This window comes from Carettochelys insculpta, chromosome 20 (genome assembly GCF_033958435.1).
Source record: "Carettochelys insculpta isolate YL-2023 chromosome 20, ASM3395843v1, whole genome shotgun sequence".
NCBI classification, from domain to species: Eukaryota; Metazoa; Chordata; order Testudines; family Carettochelyidae; genus Carettochelys; species Carettochelys insculpta.
Genome location: NC_134156.1, coordinates 7,003,132 through 7,029,702, shown reverse-complemented (window position 1 = coordinate 7,029,702; position 26,571 = coordinate 7,003,132). Strand labels below are relative to the sequence as shown.

Genomic DNA, 26,571 nt, shown 5'->3' with positions numbered 1-26,571 from the left:
TGTAGACACATGGTTAGGTTAAATCTATTGTGCCATTACACCAGAGTCAGGGGAACTTGATTGCAAAGCGGTTAAGAGGCCTAACGTAAATGGGGCCTAATATAACCGGGATTGTCCAAAGCATTAGTCTAGTTACAGAAGCCAGTTAGGTCCCATCTAGACCTCTAATCATAAGGGGACCATGCAGGGCTGGGCTTTAGCCATGTCCTCCCGCTCAATGGCCCCGAGTCACTTCTCCACAGGGGATGCAGAGTTGAGAGGCACCTCGTTATCCCCTTCCCATAGAGAGCAGGAACCAGGTCTGTGTCTGCTGTGGGTCGTTTCCTCAACTCCACCAGCCTCTGGCAACACGAGCACCAGTCTCCAGGCTGCTGTAGGCCATGTGTTCTTTGTACAGGTGAATGACAGCTACACCCCAACTCCCAAGTCCTCCAAGCATCCCGGTATAGTGCCCAGACCTCATTCCACCAGGCACTCACAGAAATCACAGCCAAAAGTGTGACACACACCAGCTTACCCCTTTCACCTCCTCATCACCATGCCACTCAACACACAGGGCTTAGAGATGTTTATAATGAAAACAAGCAGTCATGTAGCCCCTTAGAGACTAACCCGTTTATTAGGTTTTATTAGCTTTTGTGAGTAAGGCCCACTTTTTCAGACGATTGGAGTAGAAAAAATAGAACCCAGGGTTTTTACAGCAGGGAAGGAAGGGTGGAAAAATAAAAAGGATACCTGTCACTAGCAAGAACAGTTGATGAAGCAGGATGTGTTTCACTCCTGAAAATATCAAAGGTAGGGAAATTGTCCTTGTAATGCGCAAAAAAGTTCAGATCCCAGTTAAGGCCAAGGTTAAATGTGTCAAATTTACAAATGAATTCCAATTCTGATGTTTCCTTCTGTAATCTTGTGATAGAAATCTTTTGTAGAAGGACGGCTACTTTTAAATCCAGCATTGACAGTCCAGGCAGGGTAAAGTTTTCCCTTACATGTTTATGTGCATTCCCAGTCCTGAGGTCAGATTTATGTCCATTCATCCTTTGGCACAGAGACTGTCCAGTTTGTCCAACGTACATGGCAGAGGGGCATTGCTGGCACATGATGACATCTATCACATTAGTGGATGTGCAGGTATACGAGCCCCTGTGAGTGTGGCAGATCTGATGATGTTGCCCTGCTAACACACTTCTGTCATGGCTCCTTCCCCACTCTAGCAAGATCAATGCAGAAGTGGGGGCCTGTAAAAGTACCTCCAAAACCTTATCTACCAGGTTTTGGTATCAACTTCCCCCCAAAAATCCTAAAAACCTTAGATTTTGGGGATAAAATTTGCTGCCACCACCCAAGTAATAATAAGGAAACCAGGGAGAGGCGACTTGGGAAATCTCAGCCCCAAAAGTAAAAACCAGGAGACAAACATTAACCAATACCAGGTTAATAAAAAGAAAAAGAGAGAACTTTTATTATTACAACCATATTCGTGCTGCAAGCCTCATGACTAGATGGAAGAGTCACAATGTAAAACACATGGGGAGTCTCCACCATGGGCCTAGAACTTAGTTACAAGGAGAGTAAAAGAACATTTCTAAAAAGTGCACAGACATTAGAGCCCACCCACTTCCCAAACCATAAAACAATAAAGCCTAACGGGTCTATCTAAACTCTGCCCTACTTACAGAAGATTGGAGGGCCTGTTCCTGGAAGGAGCTATTCTGTGTCTCTCTCCCTCCTAGCTGGAAAGAAGAGGAAAGACCAGAGAACAGAAGAGGGAGGAGCCAAAATTTAATTCTTACCTACATTCCTATAGGCCAACCCCACCTGGCTAAGGAGGTTAACCCTTTTATTCCCAGGTTGCTGGCTAATCCTCATGATCATAACAACCTCCTATACCTACATATCCACTAATGTGATATATACCATCATGTGCCAGTAATGCCCCTGTGCCATGTCCATTGGATCCGTAAGTGTCAGCTGGGCCACAGGCCAAAGTATTTGCAGCTGAACTGATCAGAAATAGCTGCAGGGAAAACATGAAGAGACCTGTTCCCAGGATATACGGCAAAAGAGCTTTAACCTGATGGGGGTGACAGCACCATCAGCCTAAGAAACCCACTTGATTGTCCACCATGGATTTAACCAGGATATCAGTGCCACTAGATATCCTGGAGAAGGCAGGTACTGTGATAGCATCCACAGTTGCACTAAGGAGGATTGAAACTCTCATGCCAGAAGATTGAATCCAATCACTAAGTGCCTGGGGAAGAAACTTCTGCAGAGGGCCAGGCTGTTGCGTGGTTGTTCATTATGGAGTCCTCCCAGCTACCTCTGAAGCATCTGGAATTGGCTGTCGGTGGTGGGTCTCGTCCTTTGTGGACCATGTCCCTACCTTAAGCAATAGGCCTAGAGAGGTAGGCGTGCTGCACGGGTCACATGAGCTGGACTGGAAGGCTGGAGGTGCTGAGAAATCAGCATCACGTTTGAATGAGTGACGCATACAGGGACCCCTGAGTTGCTTAGATACTACCACAGAGAGGGACATGGTGTTAGAACCTATAGATAAATATTTCTAACCCACAGGAGGCAGAGGAAGATCTTACTACCTGGAAGGGACTTTCCTCTGAGGTCTATGATCTAATTATAAGACAGTGTCGCCATCTGCAGGGCGTGCTAGCTAATGCCATCCCTGCAGCACCCCTGGACATGCTCTGTGATTAAGTTTCATCAGTTCTTGAGGCTCAAAAAGTGGCTGTCTCATGCCAGTGTGGTACAGAGTTTTAAATAAAAGGTGTCCCAGTGGAAGGACAGAAGCTGTTTGAACTCTCAGATGTGCATCATCTCATTCAACTGGGGCATAATTGTAACCATCCCATTAAGTTTCTCTTCCAGCTTTAACCTTTGTTCTGCCAAAGGCCTGTTAAAAAAATATGAACCCATTGCGCAGTTTCCCACAGCAGTCGATCCAGTTCTCTCTTCGTCTAGATTAGGAGAGTCATTCTTATGGATCTGTTATGTGACCATGTTAAAGATCCACCAGGAGCAAAGGTGGAAAAAACCTTGTGCGCTGAGCACAGGCTCAGGATCTCTGGAATTCTAAATCCAGCTCAGCAAAATTTCCAAAGGTGGCTACTGCTATGGGGCCACTCAGTTGAGTGAGGGACAATTTGCTTCCTATTTAGAGATAGCCAGCAGTGACAGCTGCCACTGCAGTTTATGGGGACTAGGGAGCCTCAGCACCTCAGAAAGTTGGCTGTGGGTGTCTCTCAGTGCACACTGAAAACTAGTGGACACTTTTGAAAACTGTGGGCCTCGATGTCCGTATAATTAGTCACTATCCTTTACAGCATCAGTTGGTCAAGCCCAGACAGGTGCTACCTACTGGCATTGTAGCAAATTCATCATTTCAAGCTAATCAAGCGTCTCTCATCCTCAGGATCCTGCAATGCTGGAATGGAGCGGCTGGGGCTTTAAATAGCTGGTGCCTGCATCCTGAGGCCTGCAGCATTCCGGCCGGGCAAAGTTCCGAAGAGTTGATGGATGGCAGGTATCACATCTGGCCTTCGACGCTCACCCTTGGAGAGGATTAGTGTGGGTGCAACTGGCAAGTGAGAATATACTCACTGGGTTTGCTTCACTTGTATTTTCATTGTGTTCTTTCCATGTTGTGCTCACTCCCCATTACTCATGTTGTGAATTCAAAGGGCGTGAGTGATGTACTTGGCTCTAGGGGGAGAACATGTAATGATACACTGGATCCACCGGTGCAGTTCAGCCCCAGTTTACCGGTGCCCTGCAACATTACAGAGCAGCTCCGTAGAACCAGAAGTGAAGAATTCAGTTAAGCGAGGGAAGGACTTTAAGTCAGCAGGATGTAAGTAGTTTCAATGGGCTTCAGGCAGGACACATGGCCTGTCCCACTCCTTTTATTATAGAAAGTGCAGTGACATCTTTGTGGCTCAATGTGTGACGCAGTTGAGCAGACCCGGCAGCTTAGACCCTCCAATGGCAGCCTAGGGCGTATGTTCAGAACTCAGCCCAAGGAATAGGTGTCATCAAAGGACTGTTCCCCTGAAACAAGAGTGGATTGCTTGGATGTCTGTGCCATCCAAGTCCAGATCTGGCCCATAGACCTGGAAGGCTCTGAGCACAAGGCAGTGTGATATACAATAGGCCCAAAGATGCAGGAGTAATGCACGGAGCCACTACTGTGAACCTCACACTTAGCCTTTACAAATCCCTGTACATCTGGTGTAGTGGCTTTATCCTTGTATAGCTACAGTTTGATTTCCCATATCCACAGCCTCTTCGCAGCTGTTCTTAAGTCTATGCACCATCTGCAGAACATCCTGGGACACCATGTGACTGACATCTGGTCCCCTCCCCTCTATAATATCTAAGCAGTGTCTCATATCCCTTGAGGTTTACTCTCTCTGTACAATGTTTGTTGGAGTCCTTGTATTTCTGGTGCCTTCTCTATCACTGTATAGTAACCAAAAAAGACTCTTACCCCCCAGTGTGTCTGCTGCTATTCCCATTAATCTCAGCAGCATTTTCCATGTCCCTGACGTTTTCCTAGGTAATACTCCTCTGGGATTTCCCTGGCCTCATTTTATGTTGAACAGCAGAGGGCAGACTGAGCCCATATTGGTTCTTGGTTGGAGAAGCAGGAAAGATTTCCAGCACCACTGAATGGGTAAGGGATGCATGGAATGTAGGACCCGTGTCCAAGCTTTATACCAGAGCAATAGAAGTGCTTACATGTGACACAAATGCCTAGGTATACAGCTGAAGGCAAGTCTGATATTACAGCATCTCCACAATGCAATCTCTTATCTAAATATCTCCGACCTTTAGTGCCAAAGGACTTAGGAGCACACGGACTTGGGTGATGAGACTGCCAGGTTTTAGAGCTTGTCAGCACTTTTAATTATTCAAGAGTTGTTATTTTGGTAAATGTTCAGGTCTAGTAATGTCTGGTCATGCATTTGGCCAGGCCATGTGCAATTAGAGCCAGGCAACTCTGCAGGTATCTGCTTTATATCTGCCATTCATTTTTGCAGACACAGCAGCAGATGCAGATACAAATTTTGTACCTAGAATCCTGCAGATATGCAGGTATATGATTTAGATCCACAGGTATCTGCATCCATGGATGTGGCTATCCACAGATCACATTTGCTGATGTGGATAACAATTTTATGTCTGCACGGGTCTTTATCCACAAGTAGCTGCAGACCCTTCCCCGGATCTGTGTTATAAGAAGGAAGGGAGAAAACAGAGACAAAGGAATTTGAAATCACAGAAAACGGTTCAAGGAAGTGTGATAAACTGATTATCCCAGTTCCTTGCTCCCATTCTGTTTGTCTTCTGTTTTCAAGTGCATTCAGTGTGGACAGAGAACCCCAAGGGCTAAAATCAGCTGATTATCTACAGAGCAAGTGCAGCCCTGGGCAGGGACAGAATATGTTTTCTCCACACACACTCGCCTATCATTTTCCAACCTTTGGGGAGCAGGGGTCTCTGTGAGGGAGGGCAGGGGGTTCAAGCTTTATGTCCCCCTCAGGTCTTGGCTGCCATTTGGTGCCAGCTGGAGGGATGCTTTTGCGAGAGTCAGTCCTTAATTTCTGCCATTGGCCTGTGTTTTCCTTGCCATCTGAGTGCCAGTGTTAATGGTGAATATCTTGGCTACCCTAGTGTGTGCCACCAAACTATTCCTTCTCTTGCAGTGTCTGAAGCAGGTCCACAGCTGAAGGTACATCCTGCCCACCTTATGCTAGCAAACTTATTGGCCCAGATGTTCAGCAGTTTGGAGCACTTCCAAGAGAGGCCAGTGGGAGCTATGCGTGCTCAGCACCTCCAAGAATCAGATCCACTAGGGACTTCAGTGGGATTATCTGATGTAACATGCTGGCCCTGTGCCCCTGGAGTCCCCACAGGAGAGGGAAAGTCCGGGGTTCTTCTCCTAACAGGTGGCCCATTTAAGCTGGAGAACAGGCCCAAGGGCTTCAAGGGGGGCAGCTGGCAGGAGGGAGCTGGGTGGGGAGAGAACAGCACCATTTTTGAAAATGTATTTGTAGTTTTAGACCCCAGATTGGCAGCGTTTATCTCTGCCCAGCATGCTGAGCTGTAGCGTTTCAGCTACATTGACTTGGTCCTTCTGCAGTACGGGGAGCTGGACGCGATCACTTCTTCCAGTCCTACGTTTGAGACCCTGTCCTTGCGATCCCCTCCACCTGCTGCATTCCCCTCGTCTCTTCACTTTTCCTGAGATTGGAAGCTCTTTGGGGCAAACCCCACCTTTCAGTTTTGTGTGTGCAGTGCCTAGCAAGAGGTTCCTGAGCCGTGGATGGGAGCCGCCCCCACAGCAATAGAACTATAGGGGCTTCTGCATTCAACTCTCATTTCAGCAGGAAAGTTGATCTTTGGATCCATGTTTCCACAGGGAGGTTTTGGACACAGGGTTGGAACCATGGCTTGTGCTCTGTGTTCTCAGCCAGACTCCGATGCTGCCCTTGGTCCAGGCCCACACCTTCTTCAGGCTTCATTTCTCCCACCCATAAAAAAGGGACAGCAATACCGATCAAGTTCTACTTGCGTTTCAGTCTCCCATTCAGCCCATAGTATCTAGGGCCTCTCCAGCGAACCAAGAAAAGGACCAGCTGCTTTCATCCTTCCCGTCAGTCACTCACCGTCCTCAATGAGACGATTTGGATGACTGACTTCCAGGATAGGTGGATCATAGAATCCCAGGGCTGGAAGGGACCTCAGGAGGTCATGTAGTCCAGCCCCCTGCTTCAAGCAGGATCAACCCCAATTAAGTCATTCCAGAGAGGACCTTGTCAAGCTGGGACTTAAAAACCTCTAGGGATGGAGAATCCACCACCTCTCTCGGCAATGTATTCCGGTGCTTCACCACCCTCCCGGTGAACTAGTGTTTCCTAATATTCAACCGACACCTCTCCTTTTGTCACTTCAGACCATTACTGCTTCTTCTGCCATCTGACACCACTGAGAACAATCTCTCACCCTCCTCTTTAGAGCTCCCCTTCAGGAAGTTGAAGGCTGCTATTAAATCACCCCTCACTCTTCACTTCTGTAAGCTAAACAAGCCCAAATCCCTCAGCCTCTCCTCACAGATCATGTGCTCCAGCCCTTTAATCATTTTTGTTGCCCTTCTCTGAACCTGCTCCAGCACATCCACATCCTTTTTATACTGAGGGGCCCCAAACTGGACACAAATATTCCAGACGTGGATAGAGCTAATCAAACCCGATCTCATGTGAAGGTACATCTCAGCCCTTGAGAACGTTGCTGTAGGGAGCAACACCACATAATCTGTGATGCCTGTAGAGATACTCAGCAAGCACTCCATGGCTGGAAGGCCAGCCCAGGGCTCTGTGAGACGTTTCTCCCCCCAGGTCTTTCTGGGTAACTCTTATTTTTATCCTCCCACTTGTTCCATGGAAAAAAAGCATTAAAAATAAAGCCATTTGCTGGGATCTGTTTTGGTTTTATTGCTTTCCCAAAGGATAAACATTTGCAATTGCGCTGAGAGTATTTAGTTAAGCAGGAAAAGGCCCCAGAGGCTGGGAGGCAGCCCACCACCTTTGGCACATTTTGTGGGATGAGAGTGTAGATTTGCTGGGTTCCATTCCCATATAAACAATTGCCCGGTGAGAGGCTGAAGCTATAAATAGATTCCCCTGGGTCCACTCGCAGGAGCCGCCTTGGCCCCACAGGCATATTCACAGAAACCGGGGGAGGCAGCACGTAGCGATGGCTTGGTCAGGCAGAGAGGGCTGGTTGTCTGGGAAGAGGGCCTGGCCAGACTCACTCTGACGCCGGCCAGTTAGGGTTATGGGCTCCTGGGTAGTGAATGCGAAAGCCAAAAACTCAGCAGCTTCCCGTCAGCTCGATGGGGAATGTGAAATGCCGCAGAGGGTCACAAGTGGGAGTCACTGGAAACCACAGTGGCAGCTCCTCTTCCAAACAAGCCTTCTTCTGAAAGTGTGTGTGGCCTGGGGGCAGCCAGGGGACATGGGAAGCCTAGCTGAAATCCTAAAGCCAGCCCCATGCTCTGGCAATACTAATGACTGGGACCGCGGAGGAGGTGGCAAACTGAGCTCCTTGGCTGAAGCAGGAGCCACTCCTTTGTTGCGCTGTATCAACCCCCCGGCTATCATGAAAGCAGCACTGATGAGTTCTGAAGGTCCCAGGTGGAGCTGCCAAGCAGTGTGTGTGTGTGTGTGTGTGTGTGTTGGGGAGGGGGTTGTATATGTGGGAAGAGGGGAAAGAGGTGACTGTGAGGCTGGGAAGAGCCCATGGGAACCTCCTCCCTGAGTAAAAATACCCTCCCAGTGGCTCTGGGGCGACCCATTTCTAACAGTCTTGCTTGCAGAACTTTTCAGGTGCTTGCAGAACTGCATGTTAGGGTCCTACTCAAGAAGCGTCATGGTCTTGCAAAGTTATACCGTGCCCTCTGTTGTCTCTGCTCCCAAAGGGGCCTTTCCGCTGTCCTGTCCACCCAAGCCTTAAAACCTGTTTTTGCCCCTGCCCGGCGTGCACTGCTGTCCTTTGGGGGGAGGGATCTGGAAAAGTCCTCCGCAGTCTATACAGACACTGCATGGGACCAGCCCTTCCCATCAATACCAAGGACTCTGCCATTGGCTCACTGTGTGTCCTTGTGCCCTTTCAGCTCTCCCAGCCTCCATTTCTTCTTCTGCGAAATGAGGCTAGTAGAACCGGGATGTCTGGGGCTGGCTCTGAGGGAGTAATATCCGCTGGGGGTATTAGTCCATGAATGTCTGTGGAACTGGCAGCATGCAGAGTGTGATGCTGAACTTGGTGGAACACGGTTCTCCTTCACCCGCTGAATCTGGCCTGTGCTCGTGAACAAGGCAGGGCTGAGACAGGGGGAGATGAAAAGCCCCTGGACTTAGCGAGGTGCCTTCTGTAAATATCAGGCACTGCTCTGGGTGTTTCAGCAGTTCCTTTTCCTGCTGTCTTTTCTCACATGAAAAGTCTGATTGGGCCTGATAGCTGGCTACAGGTAACCACTGTAATCAAGGTGCTAATGAGAACGCTTCAGGGCTCTCACAGCTCTTTAGCCCTCGGAGGCAGACAAGCGTGCAGAGAAAGGCCACTGACATGGTCTGGAATATAGAAGCGTGCGGCTGATCTGCAGAGACAACAATCAGCCCGATGCCAGCGGCACGACAATGTGCATATCAAACCGAGCTCACAGTGCATTGGAGGAAGCGTGTAACGAAGGCTGACACCCCTCGTTACTCACCTTCCCCCTCCCTGCTGCATTTCACCAGGCCTCTCCCCACCCCCTTAGGTCTGGGGCTGAGGCTTAGAGATTCCCTGCCTTTCTCCCACCCCCTTCACTAACTTGGGGGTCTCCCATTTGCTGCCGGTTTAGAGTGAATGATCAGAGGGCTGCAGCAAACGGCCAGGCTGAGTGTGGAAAGAGGTGGATTCAGGCTAGCGGGGTTGCAAAGGAAGGATGGTATAATGGAGATGCAGCAGGTTGGAACCCAGGAGAAGTTGGCTCCTGGCCCAGCTCTTATTTCTTTGTCCAGTTTCTCAGGCCCAGCTCCTCAATGGGTATTAGGCACCTAACACCTTAGAGGATCTGGCCTTAGTCTCTCATCAGGGTGTGTCTACACAGCAAAGTTAATTCAGAATAACGGCGGCTACTCTGAAATAACTTTGCAAGTGTCTATACAGCAAAACCTGCTATTTTGAAATCATTTCGAAGTAGCAGATGGCTCCTTTCGAATTCGGTCAACCTCATTCTACGAGCGATAGCGCCTATCCCAAAACAGATATTTCAGAATAGGGGCCATGTAGACAGGAAAAAAGGGCAATTTTGAAATAAGCTATAGGGCTTCCAGGGGCTCTAATCCGAAATTGTCTCTATTGTGTGCGGTGTGTAGATGCACTATTTCGAAATAAGCTATTTTGGAAAATCTCTTCCGGAAAAGCTTATTCCAGAATAATGCTGCCATGTAGACGTAGCCTCAGTTCCCCAGCTGCACAGCTGGGTGCTACACTACCTCTCCGGGCAGCTGTGAGTGTACATACAGCAAAGGTTGTGAGGTGCGCAGGTATTAAAGCAAAGAAGATCCGATGAGAACCAGAGGTTTTGTTCACCTCACACTGGGATAATTCTACCTGATTCCCTGGACACAGAGGGCAGGATCTTGGCCGTGTTCTGAATATAACCTGGTAACCAAATGTAAACTTCGAGCCCGCATCCTGCAAGTGAGGGTGTGAGCTAACTGCACCAAATGCCCATGGGATCTGTATGGGTTTGTATTCGGGGTGACTGCGGCTACTGCCCAGGATATTGCAGCTGCATTGCTGAGAGGTAGAGCAAGTGTGTGTATGTGAGCTGGGAACCATGCCCCCAGCATAGAAGTAACCTATGCTACATCGTTTTCAGTGTCCTGCCTGTGACAAGATCTCAGAACTCAGACTGTATGCAGAGATAACAGCCATTTTGGTCACAGATTTTAGTACAGATTGTTACAAAGAAGTACACCCAGTGCTCTCTCAGGGAAATTTTACTTTTGTTCTTTCTCGTTTCGTTGTTTTCCTTTAATCTGAAATAAACAATGCAGCCTGAAAGTATACAGCTTCTTTTAATGTAAAGTCACTCTTTCCATCTACCAATATATAAAAAAAGAAGACGAGAAGAAAAGAGAAGATATTCATAGCTGCTACCTAACATTTAAAAAAAAGAGCTGCAAATTAATTATTTTAAATGGTACTTAAAGGCTAATAATCATGTTTGTATTCATTTAAAATAATTATCATTCTGCTTAAAAGTAAAATAAGTACTTTCATACCAAGGAATGGGATTTTATTTCTGAATCTGTTTTGAATCTCAGCTCCTAAAGTCATTAATTTTTGGAATACTAGTAACTGTTTTTGTCTTTATTTTCCACTATGCCAACAATTTACTCAATTATTTGAAAAAGCCTTTAAAATAAGCATCAATACTTCCTTTTAGGTGTCACCAAAGATAAAATCAAATTGCTCCAAGCCAAATCATAAGGAAAAGAATTACAACATGAAAAATGATGTATCATCTCGGTTTGATCTGCTTTATGCTAATCCAGTGTTAATCCTGAGCAACTGATTTATTAATTGATGAATTATGGTTAGCATTAGTTGTACTAGTTATGAGATGAGATCTAGGCCAGGTTCACCATGAACGCCTATATGTTGCTAGAATGGATCATGCATTCTGTGTATATAGTCTTAACCCTGAAAACACCGGCGATGGCCATGAATAGCTTTTTGCGTAAGTATGCATGGGTGTTACTTATGGGTGGATTTCTAGGATAGGAGCTCTGAAGTCTGAAGGACTTTTCCCTTCTTCAGGGTTGGAATTTCATTGACCAAGATCTCAAGTGTTATTCAATGTAATGAACCCTGCAGAGCAGATGGCATCTGAATTCTCCGGAACTGTAGAAGGTCTCATGAAACTCAGATGATCTCATTCTCCTAATAGCCATAGCAGGAAACAGAGGCTATTTTTTCCCAGCCACAGTGCAGGTGATTTGAAATAGACTGTCTGTAGTTGGAGAGTGTGGGGGCATGTCTAGATTATACTTGGTCAGGTTATAAGACTCCCCTGAGGTTCTCCCACATGCTAACTGAGCGATCACTTTCAATGAGACAGATGAGGTTCTCCCAGGCACAGTTAGGGTGCAAGGCAAACTGCTCTTCATGGACAGTGGTGTTTCGGGTTGGCGGTAAAGGCTGTGTCATGCTGCTGCTGTGTTTACCACCACTGCGACCAGGGCGCTCCTGAAAAACCAGAGGATGTGTCTGGCTGGTTCATTTCCCCTGAGATCCTATCAGCAACTCACCTCCCGCCCAGCGTAAGGGCTAAATCTCCTTTCCTAGGGACCCTTTTTGTGGGGGGACCAGAAGATCACCAATTGGCTCAACTCCTCTGCTACTGGGGCCCCTGGAGAGGCTCTGCTCCAACATATGGCCAGCGTCCGTCCCTTAGCTAACCCCATGTGTGGCAAGAGCTGGGTCTTGGTGGCTGCTCCCAGCGCCAAACACTCGAAGACAGAGGTGCTCAGATGTGGCATTTGAGCTGTGGCTCAGTCTGTGCCCTGAATACAGACAGTAATCTCCACTTTCTGCATCCCTCAAGCTGCCTCTGCAGGATGCCCTGTGGCACTACACGCAGTTATGTGCCGGGGGCCGAATTCTGCTTGGCATTTTGTCAATACCGATCTGGAGTTGTGCTCCAGCTGACTGCAGCCGTGCAAGTGAGAGTGACATTAAACTCTGGGTGGGCTCCTGGCAGAGATGGTCCTGAGCTGCACACTTTAGAGCTATATTTTCCTCAGAGATTTTTGGTTTGGCCCATTGTAATAGCTTCAAAATTTGGACCTGGCTCTGGACTTTCCAAGTCTAGGGATGTTCAGATCCAGGGCCTTGGGTAGCTTCCTCCTAGGCAGGAGACAATCTAGCGCATGGGTAGCAATGTTTCCTGAAGTCCAACATTGGCAGCCCTACCTAGAAGTACCCAAAGGCAAACATTGCTCTGGAACACGTGGCCTCGGATGACATCCCCAAGATCCTGCAGTTAATCAGTAGCAGAGCCAGGAATGGAACCCGGGACCCTGTCGTCGGGTCTGGCCTAGATGAAGAAGTACGCACCCTGTGCCCTTGTACCAGGCCTCCAATCTTAGGGGGGCTGCTAACCAGGATTGGGCCTAAGGGTGCCACCTGGATGCTTTTAAGCCAGCCTGGCCAGGTTCTCTCCCATGGTGCCAATTGCAATGTGCTGGGGTTACCTTTACCTGGCAGTAGGGAAAATACCCCGGCCAGCTACAACCAGCAGAGACTGCTGTGTGCCTATTCGGGAGGCGCCAATGGCTGCTTCCCCTAGACCCAAGGCACCTAGGAGAACAGCTGGTGTGACAGCCAGGTCCTGCTCCATGTGCCAGGTCCCCAGCATACCAACAAGGGGGTGAGGCGCCTGCTCCTTTGGGGATTGGAAAACAGGTGCCTGGGAGGGGACAGGAGTGTCCGGCTGCTGGTGGTGATTTGGAAGCAGGCAGTGGCCAGTTTTTGCTCTCTCTCAGAGGTGGGAACCCTGTCTGGGACTCACCCAGGTTTGGCCCAGCCCCCCGCCCTCATGTCATGCCTCACTCTGGAAGGGTGGGGGGAGCAGCAGGCCCAACCTCGGGGTGTGGTCTTGTGGTGAGCTGGAGCAGGGGGTTACCACCCTTCAGCAGCTAAGCCAGTAAAAGCAGGGGAGCTTCTGGGAGGGGTGCACTTTCTTGGGTCCTTTAGGGAAGGGGGAAGACCCCCGGTTTCCACACCGCACAGGGCCCCTAGGTGTTTCAAGCAGCCCTTCTCTTGGGTGTCTGCTGTAACCAGGAGACAAGATACTGGCTGATGCAAGTTGGAGTGGAGCCCGAGCTGTGCCCTTCTGCTCCGGTTCCCCATCGTTCAAAGTCGGAGGGTGCTCAGATGTGGCGTTGGAGTTTGGCCCAATCTGTACCTGAAATAAAGCCAGTAATCTTCCCTCTCTGCGCACCTCCAGCTGCCCCCTGATGGCCCACTTCCTGGTTATGCGCAGGGGGCTGACTTCTGCTTGGCTTTTTACCGGCACAGACCTGGAGTAAGTAACTCCACTGCCTGCAGAGAGCCGTCCGGACACACACCACTGCAAGCGAGAGTAACATTAAACCCCAGGCCTGTTCCAAGCCAGGAAGCCAGGAGACCCGGCCAACCGAGCCATTAGATGGAACATATGTTCCTTAGTGCTTTCTGCATTCCTTTCCTGGGGGCAGGCCAGCCTGATGGATTTATTACTAACCAGACGGTGCAAGCCGAATATTTCTTTAATTAGGGGTGGGAACCCAGTCCTTCCAGCCAAGCTGAGAGCTCCAAGCTGGTGATTGCATGATACCGAGAGACACCAAGGCCCCTGTGGGACCCTCGACGGGGCTTTTGCGTTGGGGAGAAGTGGAATTTTCCACAGTTCATCTCCCCTGTGTAACTAGCTGGTGCTTTGTAAATTATGGTTGTTACCATTTCACTGAGGGGGGAATCAGTGTTCCCTGTAAGCTGTACCCCCGTGCGGCCGCTCAGGAGAGATGCAAATGCCACCCAGATGATTAGCAAAGTGCCCACAGCTAGGTCGTTTGTTTCTACTGGTGGCGCACATTTGCATATGTTTCGGTGCGCATAAAATTGATTCCGCACATGGATGGAAAAACCTGCACACGGATTAAAAAGATTAGTGGGAACATTCGTGGCGGTACAAGCAAAAGAGAACCCCCCCAGTCCTTTCTTTCCTTGCTTTTCCTCCCCTCTCCTGCCTTCGCATCCGAAAGTATGGGAGGAAGAGGAGGAGGGGAAGAGAAACCTGGTTGTAAATGAGCCCAGAAGAATTTTCAATTTCAGATGTATTTCCTTCCCTCCACCCCCTGTTATTTAATCTCTTTGCTTCCAAACTCTGGAGAATTAATCTTGGTCTGGGCTGACAGAGTTTACATTATGTGCTGCTCAGATAAACCATATCACTCAGTGCAGCTGACAAGGAGACAGGGAATGGAAAAGGAAGAGATGGACTCCTGGTTAACATCATGGCTGGGAGGGGTCTTTCTTTCTTTCTTTCTTAGCTTTTAGCGATGCTCTGTGAGGGGAAAATAGGGCCAGATCCTCAGCTGGGGTAAGTCAGCACAGCTCCAATGAAATTAATTGAGTTGTCTCATTTTACCCCGGCTCAGGATCAGAAGGCCGTGGAATTAGGCACCCCAGTACCTTTGAAGTTCGGGGGCCTGGCCCTTCAGGAAGTGTAGTAGAATTTAATCAGAATTAACTGCTGCATGATGCCACTGCTGGGGTGAGGCATGTGGGGGAAAGACCGTGCAAGTAAGTTTGGTGCAGGAGGGGCTGTCTTTTTGTTCTGTGTTCGTACAGAGCCTCGCACAACGTGGGCCTGGCTTAATAGAAATAAAGGAGGAGGAGGAGAAACAGGGATGGCGTTGCCCTTAGGTTGCAGGATTTCTCTGTTTTGCCTTAATAAAGAAACTGATTCTCTCCCGGTTCGTATTTTGTGACCTCTTAGTTGTTTCAAACGATCTTCTGTTCACCAACCGGGGCGCAGGGAGATCAAATTAGCACAGTGATTCTTGGTCGTTGTGGGGATCCCAATACAGGTTATGGGTTAGATTTGCTGGGACCAGTTCTGGCAGCGGTGCGGCGCCAGGTGCGGGACTGGGTGGGCAGGGGTACTTTACTTGTTGGATAGCTCATCTGGCGCAATGGCAGGCCGGTGGGAGGAGGTTACACTGGGCCACCTGTGCGGACTGAGATCAGAGCAGAGGTGTAGAGCTGCCCACGGTTCTATCTTAACCATCCGTTAGACTGGACTTTCCCATTCATGTGCTCCTCTGGGGCAGGAAGGAGTCCAAAGTTTGCCTTTGAGTTCTGGAAGTGAAAGCCGCTCTGCCGGGGAGATGAATCACTGCATGTTTGAGCAGGTGTGATATATTTATCCTGCCTGCGGAGCCTGCCTGGGGTCACGTTACAGCCTCCCTTCCATGCAGTGTGGCCGAGAGCCCTAAGGGCTAAGAAAAATGAAGTCCCCTTAATAATAATCATAACTTTAATGAGATAGGGAGGGCTTTGGATGGTAATCAACTTCCTCTGTTCCACCAAAAGTACATTTAGGATGTGGTGAAGACCTAAGGAATGGATGGGAGGCACTCGGCTTCAGCAGTGATTGGGGTGGGGCTCAGGTCAATAGCTAGGCAGGTGACAAATACCCTCAGCTCTGGTGGAGAGGAGAAATACCTACTACTACGCAGGAAGAGGCCCTCGCTTCTCCAAGCCCACGGCCAAGTTGTGCTGAAACACTCACCCTTCATTGGCTTTGGTAGGGAGGATCAGAGCACAACTCATCTGTGTGAAATTCTTTCCTGCCCTAGAAAACAGTTCATGGGATGCTCTAGAGTTACCATATAAAAAAGAGGACACCCCGGAGAGGGAGCGTGTCCACATCTGTATCTACCAACACCCTCTCAGGGCGGTCCTCTTTTTTTGAAAGGTCAGATATGGCAATGCTAGCAGTACTCCTGAGCTGTGGGCAGTGGGCATTGTAGCTTCATTTTCCCCTGCCTGGCACTGAAAATACCTAGACAGGCTCCCTTGGCCTTGCCAACTGGCAGATTTTGTTTCCAAGTACAGGTCTGATTTAGAGGAGGTCGTTTTATAAATCTGCAGCTGCCCTTCTCTGTTGGCCATTATTTACCTTACAACACGCAATAGGGGATATTTTCCCAGTTGGGTTATCTAGTAGTGACTGCACAGGCTTATCAACTGAATTTAAATACAGCCCCTGTCTGTTGTGACACTGGATTTGCACCCACATGGAAGTCCAGGTAGCAGACTCCCCGAGACACTTTCATACTGCAACAGAAAGAGAAGTGAAAAACGTCGGCCAGGATGAAGGGGCTCTTCTCCTTCCAGATACAGCAGAACCAGATGTATCTGACCCTCCACTAGCTGGCTCTCCATATTAGCCAAGCCACCAGTGCTCACGGACGCAGAAGGGTGATCTCTTGAGGCTGCTAGCGCTGCAGCCTCGCACTTTTCCAGCATCTGGATAATCCAGAGTTTTAAGGATCTGACCTGGCTCCAGTCCCAGGGGTACTCAGGCTCTGCTGTACTTCAGCGATTTCATGTGAATCTATTTTTAAAAAATTAAAGAGCTGATATAAAGCTGCACCTTCTGTCATGACACAGCAGCACAGCTACGTAGACTGTGCTGAAAAAATGTGACAAGTCCTTCTAGCACTACTGGGTCCCTGAGTGTAAGCCATTGATGCTAGGATGTAACCCAGAACCTGGTTGGTGCAGTACAGGGGTTCTCAACTGGGGTATACACACCCCTGGGGGTACATAAACCCCTGTAGATATTGGCTTAGTTTTACAACGGGCTACGTAAAAGCACTAGCAGTGTCAGTACGAATGAAAATTTGACACAGACACTGACTTGTTTATACTGCTGTATACAGTGCAGACTTTAACGTAAGTACAATATTTAGATTCCAAGCGATTTATTTTGTAATGGCAAAAAGGCGAAAGTAAGCCTCTTTTCAGCAGCTGTGTGCCGTGACACTTTTGTGTGATGTCTGATTTTTGTATGCAAGTCGTTTAAGAGATGTGAAACTCAAGGCACGCAAGACACAGCCAACTCCTGAAAAGAGGTGTGTTAGGCCTTGTCTATACTACACAGCTTTCAGCAGCACAGCTGTGTCGCTACACGTCTGGCAGCGTGAATACTTCCGACCCCTACAAGTGGGGCTTGGGCTGTCAACCCACAAAATTTTTCCCTTGTGCGGGAGGGGCGCTCTTTTAAGATCCTGCGTACAACAAAAAATTTGCCATTGGCAGCATCGACAAAGCCTATGTCCGGAAAGGTTGAGACTCATTGCTGCAAGGCATGAATTCAGTTACCACTGAAATGAGCAAAAGACTTCCATTTATTCCAATGGAAGCCTGGACAAGGCACTAAGGGAGTAAAAATACCCGAGGGGCTGGCAAAAGCTTGCAATTATATGCTGCACTGGCAGGGTTCAGGATTGGAGAGGTACAGAGCGGGGCAGTTGTGCTAGGTAGAGTTAAACCAAGACTCTTAAATCTAGCAGCTCCCTTATATTGGTCACCAGTATGAAAGAAACCAGGAAGAGACTGCTGACGATAATGGGTCTGACTGGTTTATCGATGGGAGGTACAAGTTCAGTTTAATTACACAATTTTGTCCCAATACAAACATTAAAAACCTACAAAAAGAAAAATTACATCCATCGTACACTAAACAGCATGTAGAAAAAAAGCACGTGAGCTCCGATAACGCATACATGAACAGTACCCTTTATAGTATTCTGAACACTGACGACACAGAATTACGTCTGACCAAGTTGGTTCACAAGTGCGGGTCACCGTGGGACCAGATAAGGACATACTAACAATAGACAACTTTAGCTATGGAAAATAATATTGTTACAGTTTTGTTAAATATTTCAGACCCACACTTATTTATCCCACACTTTCCTTTTAAGGTTGGTCAATGCTCTTTTGCACTCTCTTCTGAGCATCCACTTTTTTTCCTCCATCGCCTGTGTTGTCCAGCGCACTCCCTGCACTGATACCAACACAACAGCGCAACTTCACCACAGCAATGGGTAGGGAGGACATGCTCTGGAGGGCAAATTCAGATCCCACAGAAGTCAATGGGAATTCCGTCAGGAATTTCATTTCACAGAAAATAAGATCTCCTTTATGAAAAATAACAAACCCAAACCACAGCAGGATGCTACTGTAACAGCCTGAATGCTGGCATATTCCATTGCAAGCTGCAAGCTTGGGATCTTTAGTATAGGGCTGATATTTTTGTAAGACCCCTAAGGGATTTGGTGTCCTGGTCTTAGCTGACTTTGAAATTTGTGTTTTCAAATGCAAATTTCCTGGGGTGGAGAGACAGGGGAGCCAAGACTTTTCTCTTGCCCACTTCCTATGCTGCATTTTTTGTTGTTTTTCCCCTGATGCCTAATTTCTAGATAATTCAGCCTGAGATAGGCCATTGGCTGCAAAACCTTTCATATCCAGGTCCCCAGCTTAGGGGTCTGATGTGGGCTGAATTCACTCTGAAGGTTCTTTGGCAGCCTGTGCAAAAGGAATGGGTGGTAGGGGCTCCATTCAGAGTGGACAGGGCTTCCTGTGAGAGATGCCACCGTTACCATGGGCCGCGATTACTCCCTGGTTTGCACCCGAACTGCAGCCGCCATTTTTAAACCTGCCGAAGCAATATCTGCATTTACATTTCTGCTACACAGACACCACGTCCTCACAGATCTCTGCTCTCCCACCAGCACGCCTAAATGGCGCCGCTAGCACGCAGGTATTCTGTTTAGGTTTCACACAAACTCCTCCGTAGCTATAAAAAATACACACAGGGCATCCATCCCCATCTGTTGTGTTTGCTCGCAGCTCTGGCACTGCAGAACCCATCCCTGTTAAGGACTCTCTGCTCCTCTAGCTTCCTTCCTTAAGTGCCACATAATAAGGGGATGAGGCTGGGCTGCTCAGTTTTCTGGCAACAGCACTGATCCGTGAAGGAGAATTGAAGGGTTTTGGGGTGTACAGTGCAGCAGGATGGACAGAGGCAGTGTTTGAAAGCGTAAAAGAAACACAGACTACATCTATGTACCTCTCAGTGCACCAAAGTCACCTCCGAGGAGCCTGAACCTCACCTACAATGAAACGGTGCCTGAACCACCAGCCCCAAGTCGCAAACCACGGTGGGGGGAGCAGGAAACAGGGTCAGACAACAACAACCTAAACTGCAGCACCGCCTGTACAACACCTTTATTCTGAAAGACTCTGCACCCCTGCAGGAGAACGTGCCAAACGGCAGCAGACTCCTACCAAGCGTGGAGGTGGGAACCGGAAGGCCCAAAGCAGAGGTGGAAGCACCTGAAAGTACCAGCTGTGTGACCACGAGGGCAGAGGAGAGAGGAGACTACATCAGCCCTTTCCATTCCGTCGTCCTACGCGGGAAGGGAGATGAGGCAAACTCTTCTTCAGAGGCCGATTGCAGCCTTCCCACTGAAAAGCGGGGCAGGAAAGCGTAGGGCTGAGATGTAATGGAGAACACGGACCGCTGCTTGGAGCCACCCACCGCTCAGCCAGAAACGGGCAGATCCGAGACGTGGACACGTGAGGCTAGAACCCACTACGCAGCGTGAACCGTGGGCCGAGCATGTGCTTGATCGAACTGACTCCTTCTCTTCCAGATACCAGGTGTCTTCTCCCTTTCACCGGTGTCCACTCAAAGCCAGGAAGCCACCTGAGATGGTTCCCTACCCCCGCACCCCCAGCTAAGGCGAAAGTGCACCCCACCCCAACCCTTTGGGACTCAGCTGCTTCTTTCTTACATGCCAGTCCATGTGACAGGCGGGGATTCTTTTCTGACAGCTGCTCCCCTTCTCCCAGCAAGGCTGGTACAGCTTGTCCTGCCAGCCGGGGGTCTTATAGTTGAAGTGACAGAGCGTTTAGTGAAGCAAGATTAGTGGGGCATAGAGAATAGTTGTGAGGCTTGGATGGGAGGGGAAGGACTCCAGAGACCTGGTGTACCAGAAGGATAGGTCGTGGCCCAGGGCTGATGCACATGGCTGTGCCATGAAGATGCAGACACCAGAGGAATGCAAAGTAGACCTGAGCGCAGGTTCGATGGGATCCTTTCTGTTGGCATCTGGGAGGTTTGGAGCAGGCTGTGAGATGCTGAACTGGCTACGCTCCACTGTCCTGTGCTGAAACTCTCCTTGGGGTATGGAAACAATGCCCTCTCCCGCCAAGCACAGCACGTTACAGCTCCACAAAGCACCAGTGTAAGCAGGCTCTCAGGCCCCCAGCACTGGGAGCTACACCCATCGTGGAGATGGTGTACACAGAGCTCCGGGGGAGCTCTCTTCCAGTGCTGGGGCCATGAGCACACTGCCCCGGCAGCGCTTTAAGCTCCGAAGTTCAGACAAAGCCAATGAATAGCACCTGAGTGTGCAGCTAGCCTCCCGGATTTCTACAGGCGAATCTCAGAGGGTGGTACTTTGCCCTAAGCAGGAGTAGCAGAATCAGCGCCTAGGTGGGACTTCCTCATTAAATTAAGCCAAACTAGTCACCAGGCGTTTGCTTTGGAAGTGGGCAGAGCATTGCCGCCATAACAAGCGGCTTGCAGCCAGGTCAAAAGGCAATTTACTGCACGGCCACTGGGCAGGGGAAGAGGGATCTGCAGATAAATGAAGTCCAGTTTCACCGAATCTCTATTTCAAAATGTTGTATGGTTGTGAGAAGAGACCATTTGGGATATGAAAGAGAGCTGTGTGTGTGTGTGTGTGTGTGTGTATGTGTGCGCGCACGCAAGAGAAAACCACGCTCAGAGCCAAAAGAGTGGTCCATTCTGCTCTTCCTCACTGCATTTTTCATTCCTGTCTTGCTCAGGAATTATTTCCCTTCCAATGTTCAGCTTCTCTGCTGAGACTTTCCTGAGCTAAGCAAGCCCTGGTATGTTTCGGAGGTGGAGAGGGGGCGTTGACTTCATCTGTGTCTATTCTCTGGCACTGCCCCATTTATTCTACTTCCTACAGAGCTGGTAAAAATAAACATGTTTTTGTTTGCATGCATCTGAGTGGCCTGCGATTTGGCTTAGTGGGTGGATCCTCAAGGGATGGCAGATGTGCGCAGCTGGAGGCAATGTAGAAAAATGGATCTGAGACACAGCACAAAACTTCACTTTTTTTCCCCACTGTGATTCCTGCTCTGAGTTCCAAACTCCCCAGACAATCTGCCCAGGACACACAATACCAACATTTTCAAGCATTCGCTAATTCTGGGTGCCCCCGTTTCCTGGGCAGGGACAGTGTGGAACACCCTACGGCCTAACTTGACTTCAGCTGGGGTATGTGGGTGCTTATCAGCACCTCTAGAAACCAGACCTTGGTGCCTCCTGTTGGGCTCCAGGGTACCCAAACTGTGTAGGTGCTTGAGCCTGTTCCTTTGAACTTTGCACCTCATTCACTTGTAATGAATTCCAGACCTCCACCGTCGCTGTCCTCCCAGCCTTTCATAGCCACTCTCACGCCTACTCATCTGCCTTCCCTTGAGGCAATGACAGGTGCGTCACAACTCAAGTCCTACCTCGAAATCTTGCTCTAACCTAGTGCCTCTAACTGCACTGAAGTCAGTGAAGTTGGACCCAACTAAACGAAGGGGGAATTTACCCCTTTACGCCTTTGGGAGAGAAGAGATCTCACCTTGGGGAAAATAATTCCCTCCTGGAGAAAATGATTGAAAAAACCTATTTCCTAGCTCACCCTTGCTCGTAGTCTGTAACAATGCTTAATACATAATGTTAAATCAGCATTGCTCCACAGCAGTATGTGAAGCTGTCCTGATTTACATCGCCTGAGGAGCTGGTCCAGCGTCCGCACAGCTCTTGGGTAACATGAACTAATCGATAGCGCTTTCTGCTTCTAGGAGTCCTTCCAGGCAACGATTGCAAAGGGCTTTGCAAGAATTAATGAATTAACCCATGCTACACTGCCGGGGGGTAGGTAGAAGACCTCTGAAATCTGCTCTGTTTCGTACCAGGGGTTGTGCTTGCAGGGGAAGAAATTCAACGAATTAACAAGTGTTTGACATTGGCAAGTAACATTGTCCTAGCTATGAAATGACCCAGCTCCAAACTGAGCTGACAAGTGGAAGACGTCATGCAAATGGCTACCAGGGGGCTAGACGTTCGGACGCTGGCTGTTGCGATATCTGCGCACACACGCTGATTGGCCGAGCACGCAGGGCACTGAGTCTTTAAAACAAGCTCATTGCAATCCATGTGATCCTGCGTTGTCCTCAATTACAAACCCCTGTTCCTATGGCTTTTAAAAATAATTTACTCTTAGAAACACCTCAGCACTGAGCATTTGGCCATTTGGGGTGCAGATACTCCAGGGAAAGAGATCATATAAGCATCTGGAAAAACAAGTAGGCAAGTCAGATGATCATTTCTACCCAACTGGTCACTTACCACAGCAAATACCCTTCCAGACAGCTTGGCTATGGCTACACTAGAAGCATTCGTAGGCAGAGGTTTCTGCTGGAAGAGATTTTCCAAAAAAAACTCTACTGACGGAGGGAAGCCATACACTAAAGCACATTGGAAGAGCGATCTGCTCTGTGGACAGAACGGCTGGACTGCCTGGCCGCTCTCAGGACAAAACAGACAATTGGAAGCACAGCAGACCTGGCTTTCCAGTATCCTGGAAGCCCTATCTGTCAATAGACGGCCCCCCCAGAGCATCCACACAGCTTTTGGGTTGACAAAATCTGTCAACAAAGGTGCTCTTCCTTATCTGGGAGAGGCAGAAGGTTGCCGGCAGAAGTGCTGAGTTTTGTCGGCAGCCTGTTGACAAAACGCTTTTTGTGTGTGGGCGTGCGGTGAGTTTTCTCAACAGAACTCCAGTTTTGTCAAACAAACAAACAAACCAACCCTTGCTTGTATAGCCACAGCCTATATGTGCAACCGTTCTATGGAGCTGCCTCATTTTGTTCAGGACAGATGTGGACAAATTGGAGAAAGTCCAGAGAAGAGCAACAAAAATGATTAACGGTCTAGAGAACATGAGGGAAGATTGAAAGAACTGTTTTTTAACTCTGGAAAAGAGAAGCCTGAGAGGGGCCATAACAGCTTGCAAGTATCAAGAAAGGTTGTTACTAGGAGAAGAGAGAAAATATATTTGCCTTAACCAGTGAGGCTAGGACAAGAAGTAATGGGCTTAAATGTCAGCAAGGGAGGTTTAGGTTGGATATTAAGAAAATCTTCCCAACTGTCAGGATAGTTAGCATGGGGATGAATTGCCGAGGGACATTATGGAAGACTGGAGATTTTCAAGAGCAGGTTTCACAAACATCTGTCAGGGACGATGTGAGGACTTGGTCCTCCATGAGTGCACGGACTGGATTTAATGACCTCGCAAGGTTCCGTCCAGTTCTATGATGAATGACCCTAGCAAAGGATATCGCTTGTTGTCTCAGTTTGGCCTGCGTGCTATGAAGAAATGTAGAGTGGTTGCAGCTCTGCACTGTCGATGAGACGGGTGCCAGCCCACACAACTTACAGGGCTGTGGTCATTTAGACGTGGGTTTGAGTCACAGAGTTCAGATCCAGAAGGGGATATGAATCTAGATCATCTCACAGCTGACGGTTCCAACCTGACTGGGTCCACTATAGAGTTTCACATCTGGCTCTATCTTCCCCAAAGCTCAGGGGTGGATCAGATTTTGTGGCCTGGTAAGGACCTATTTCTAGCTATTTAATTCTAACAGTATCCTTTATTGCTTTCCTGGATGAATTCATATTCAGTGTTCTTGACTGTTAAAACTCTGCCTTTCCTTTCCTTTGCTTGCGCTGGCTGTTCCCTATTGTCACCGTGCGCCAAATGCGGCTCAGTCAGGAGCGGGGATGAGTGTGTTATAGTGATGGCAGGGTAAAGAGCCCATGGGATTTATGTTTCACAAGTCTAGTTTATCTCAGAGTCTGTAGAGTCCAGTCAAGGGCTTATGCAATGATCTATGGACTATATAAGCACAAACCCTGGCTAATATCCAGGGGTTGAAAAAGAGAGGGGTAGAGGTCATAACATGTTTCCATTTCCATCTCATTTTAACTGGGCCATGGCCTGGGGGCAGCTCTCGCAGCATCTGGACGCTGTGCCTGCTTTCCTTTCCTGGGCTCTCCTAGAAGTTCTGTGGAGTTCTCAGCATCTTAGGAAGCAGGGAGGGAGAAAAGTGGTTGTAGGTGGACAGGGTGGGAGGAGAAAGAAGCCAGCTCTGCTTACTAGAATTCGGTGGACTGGACACACAGCCCTGGTGGGACACGCTGCCTGTCTGGGAGGGATGCCTATGAAGGGGAGCTTTTTACACCCAACACCTAGATAGTGAACAACTTAGAGAATCTCATTAAAAATCTTTATCTCCATTTATGCCAAGCCAGGCAGGGATGCAAATGAAGGTTCCTAATGAGTTCCCTGTGGAGAGACTCATTAGCAGCTCTGCCCCTCTTTGACTCAAGGTCTCCTGAGTCAGGCAAACACAGAAGCTGCCGATCCTCTGTTTGGCTGAGAGGGCTGCCATGTGCGTGAGTTGCTTCTGGGGCTTGTTGTTGGGCTGTGGTGTAGACACAGACTTACACTGCCGACACTGATGCGACTCGGGGGTGTGCTATTCTGCACCGAGTGACACAAGTGTTTGTGTGCACAGTGCTACGGTGGCAAGGGAACCTCTGCCCATACAGCTTAAGCCACTCATGGAGGTGGGGGTTTTTTTGCGGATGGGATAGATCTCTCCCATCAGCACAGCCTAGCTTCACCAGACGTATTGCAGCGATGCCGTATATACACATCTAGCCTCACCTGGCCCCAGAGCATCCAATAAAGCCAGGCCAGAGAGTTTCAAGCACTGGAAAAAAAAGTTTATTAGGTGAGCTTTCGTGGGACAGGCCCACTTCTTCAGACCATAGCCAGACCTGAACAGACTGGAGTCTGTTCTGGTCTGGCTATGGTCTGAAGAAGTGGGCCTGTCCCACGAAAACTCACCTAATAAACTATTTTGCTAGTCTTTAAAGTGCTACTTGACTGCTTTTGGTTTTGCTAGTGTATAGACTAGCACGGCTCCCTCTCTGTTACTACGGAAAAAAAAATCCTTGCAGCTATTTCAAAGAACAAATCACTATGCCTGCTAGCGAGTGAAGTCAGGAATGTCTGGCTGCTTGCCACCGGGGGAGAAGTCATTCCCAGGGAGAGTTAATGTATTTATCACAGGCTTGCCTCCCATTTAGTCTTGGAACAAACTCCCTCATGCTGCTCCGTTCTCTTCAAACTGCTTAAATGTTTTATACATACGAAACTGGCCTCTTTCTGCCCGTAAGTCATGTCAGTGTCTGACGCTGCAAAGCTGTTTGGTGTCTCCTGAACACAGCATGACACAGAGCACAGGGCAGATCCTGGGCAGGCTGAGGGTTTTTTCCTGCTAGCTAGGGGTGAAATAGACCGATAGTGGTTATCGTGGCAATTTGAACACCTGTCTACCAAACTACTCCCGAGAGCCACACTGTCCAAGCACCGGCAGATAATAATGCTGGAAGAGATTTTCAAAGCTGACAGGTTCCCATTTCCCTCTGACTGTTAATGAGGATTAGGAGTTGAAATGCTCTTTGTGTCTCCATCTCTGTCTGTCTCAGGCTGGTGGGGATTTCCACAGCTGACTTAGAGGTCTAAAACGCCCTGAGCCATCTTGGCTCCCAAGAGGAGTGGTGGATTGCTCCTGCCTGTGCTGGCTTGTCATGCACTAGACGAATACAGCACAGGACTTCAGTCCCCAGGACTGTCTGTCCAGTCCCTTCCATCAGCACTACATTGAGACACGTTGGAAAGGACTCTGGGTTACTCTCAGCTTGGCACGAGACGACAGCCCAGTGTCTTTGTGAATGACAGAGAAGGCTGAAAGAGGCCTGGCCGCGGGTGACTGGTTTGATCAGCAGTTCTCATCAGCAGGCCTGCCGACCGGGGGTGGGAGGGCAAAGGGGGCAGCTGCTGGAGCTCCAGGTCCTTTTGAAACGCCGTGGGAGCACTGTGTCATGCTCTGTGCACTGCTCTGAGAGAATTGCGGGGGGACTTACTGATCTAAGCCCCACCCCTTCCACCTTTGGCCCCACCCCTTCAACCCTTGGCCCCACCCCTTCTGAGGACAGGGGACCACATCCCCCTCCCACCTTGTCCCCAGGCTCATGGTAGCTGTTGGCTCTGGTGCTCATCAAAATCTGGGCTTGGAGTTCCTTGCTGTCACATATAAGAAATTCCCCTTCTTCCTTGGGCAAGGAAAGGACATGAACCTGAGTTTGGGGAGAATTCTGACAGCCTGCAGAGATCTGCAGAGATCCTCTGTCTGGTCCCCACCATTTTCACTGGGACT

At 48.9% G+C, this 26,571-nt stretch overlaps 1 protein-coding gene across 7 annotated transcripts in view; it reads right to left on the bottom strand.

Moving 5' to 3' along the window:
- LOC142023627 (cytoglobin-like) overlaps window positions 1-26,571 on the bottom strand; it is a 120,579-nt gene that overhangs the window by 64,382 nt on the left and 29,626 nt on the right. The window contains exon 4 of one of the 7 annotated variants that reach the window (XM_075014772.1): window positions 4,014-4,065. The exons of 3 other annotated variants lie outside the window; for them this stretch is intronic. In XM_075014772.1, coding sequence (XP_074870873.1) covers window positions 4,021-4,065 — 45 coding nt within the window. In that variant the 3' untranslated portion in view covers window positions 4,014-4,020. Of the gene's footprint in view, window positions 1-4,013; window positions 4,066-11,582; window positions 11,821-17,752; window positions 18,848-26,571 lie in introns of those variants that run through there. 3 more of the 7 variants (XM_075014770.1, XM_075014771.1, XM_075014773.1) reach the window with 3 other exon arrangements.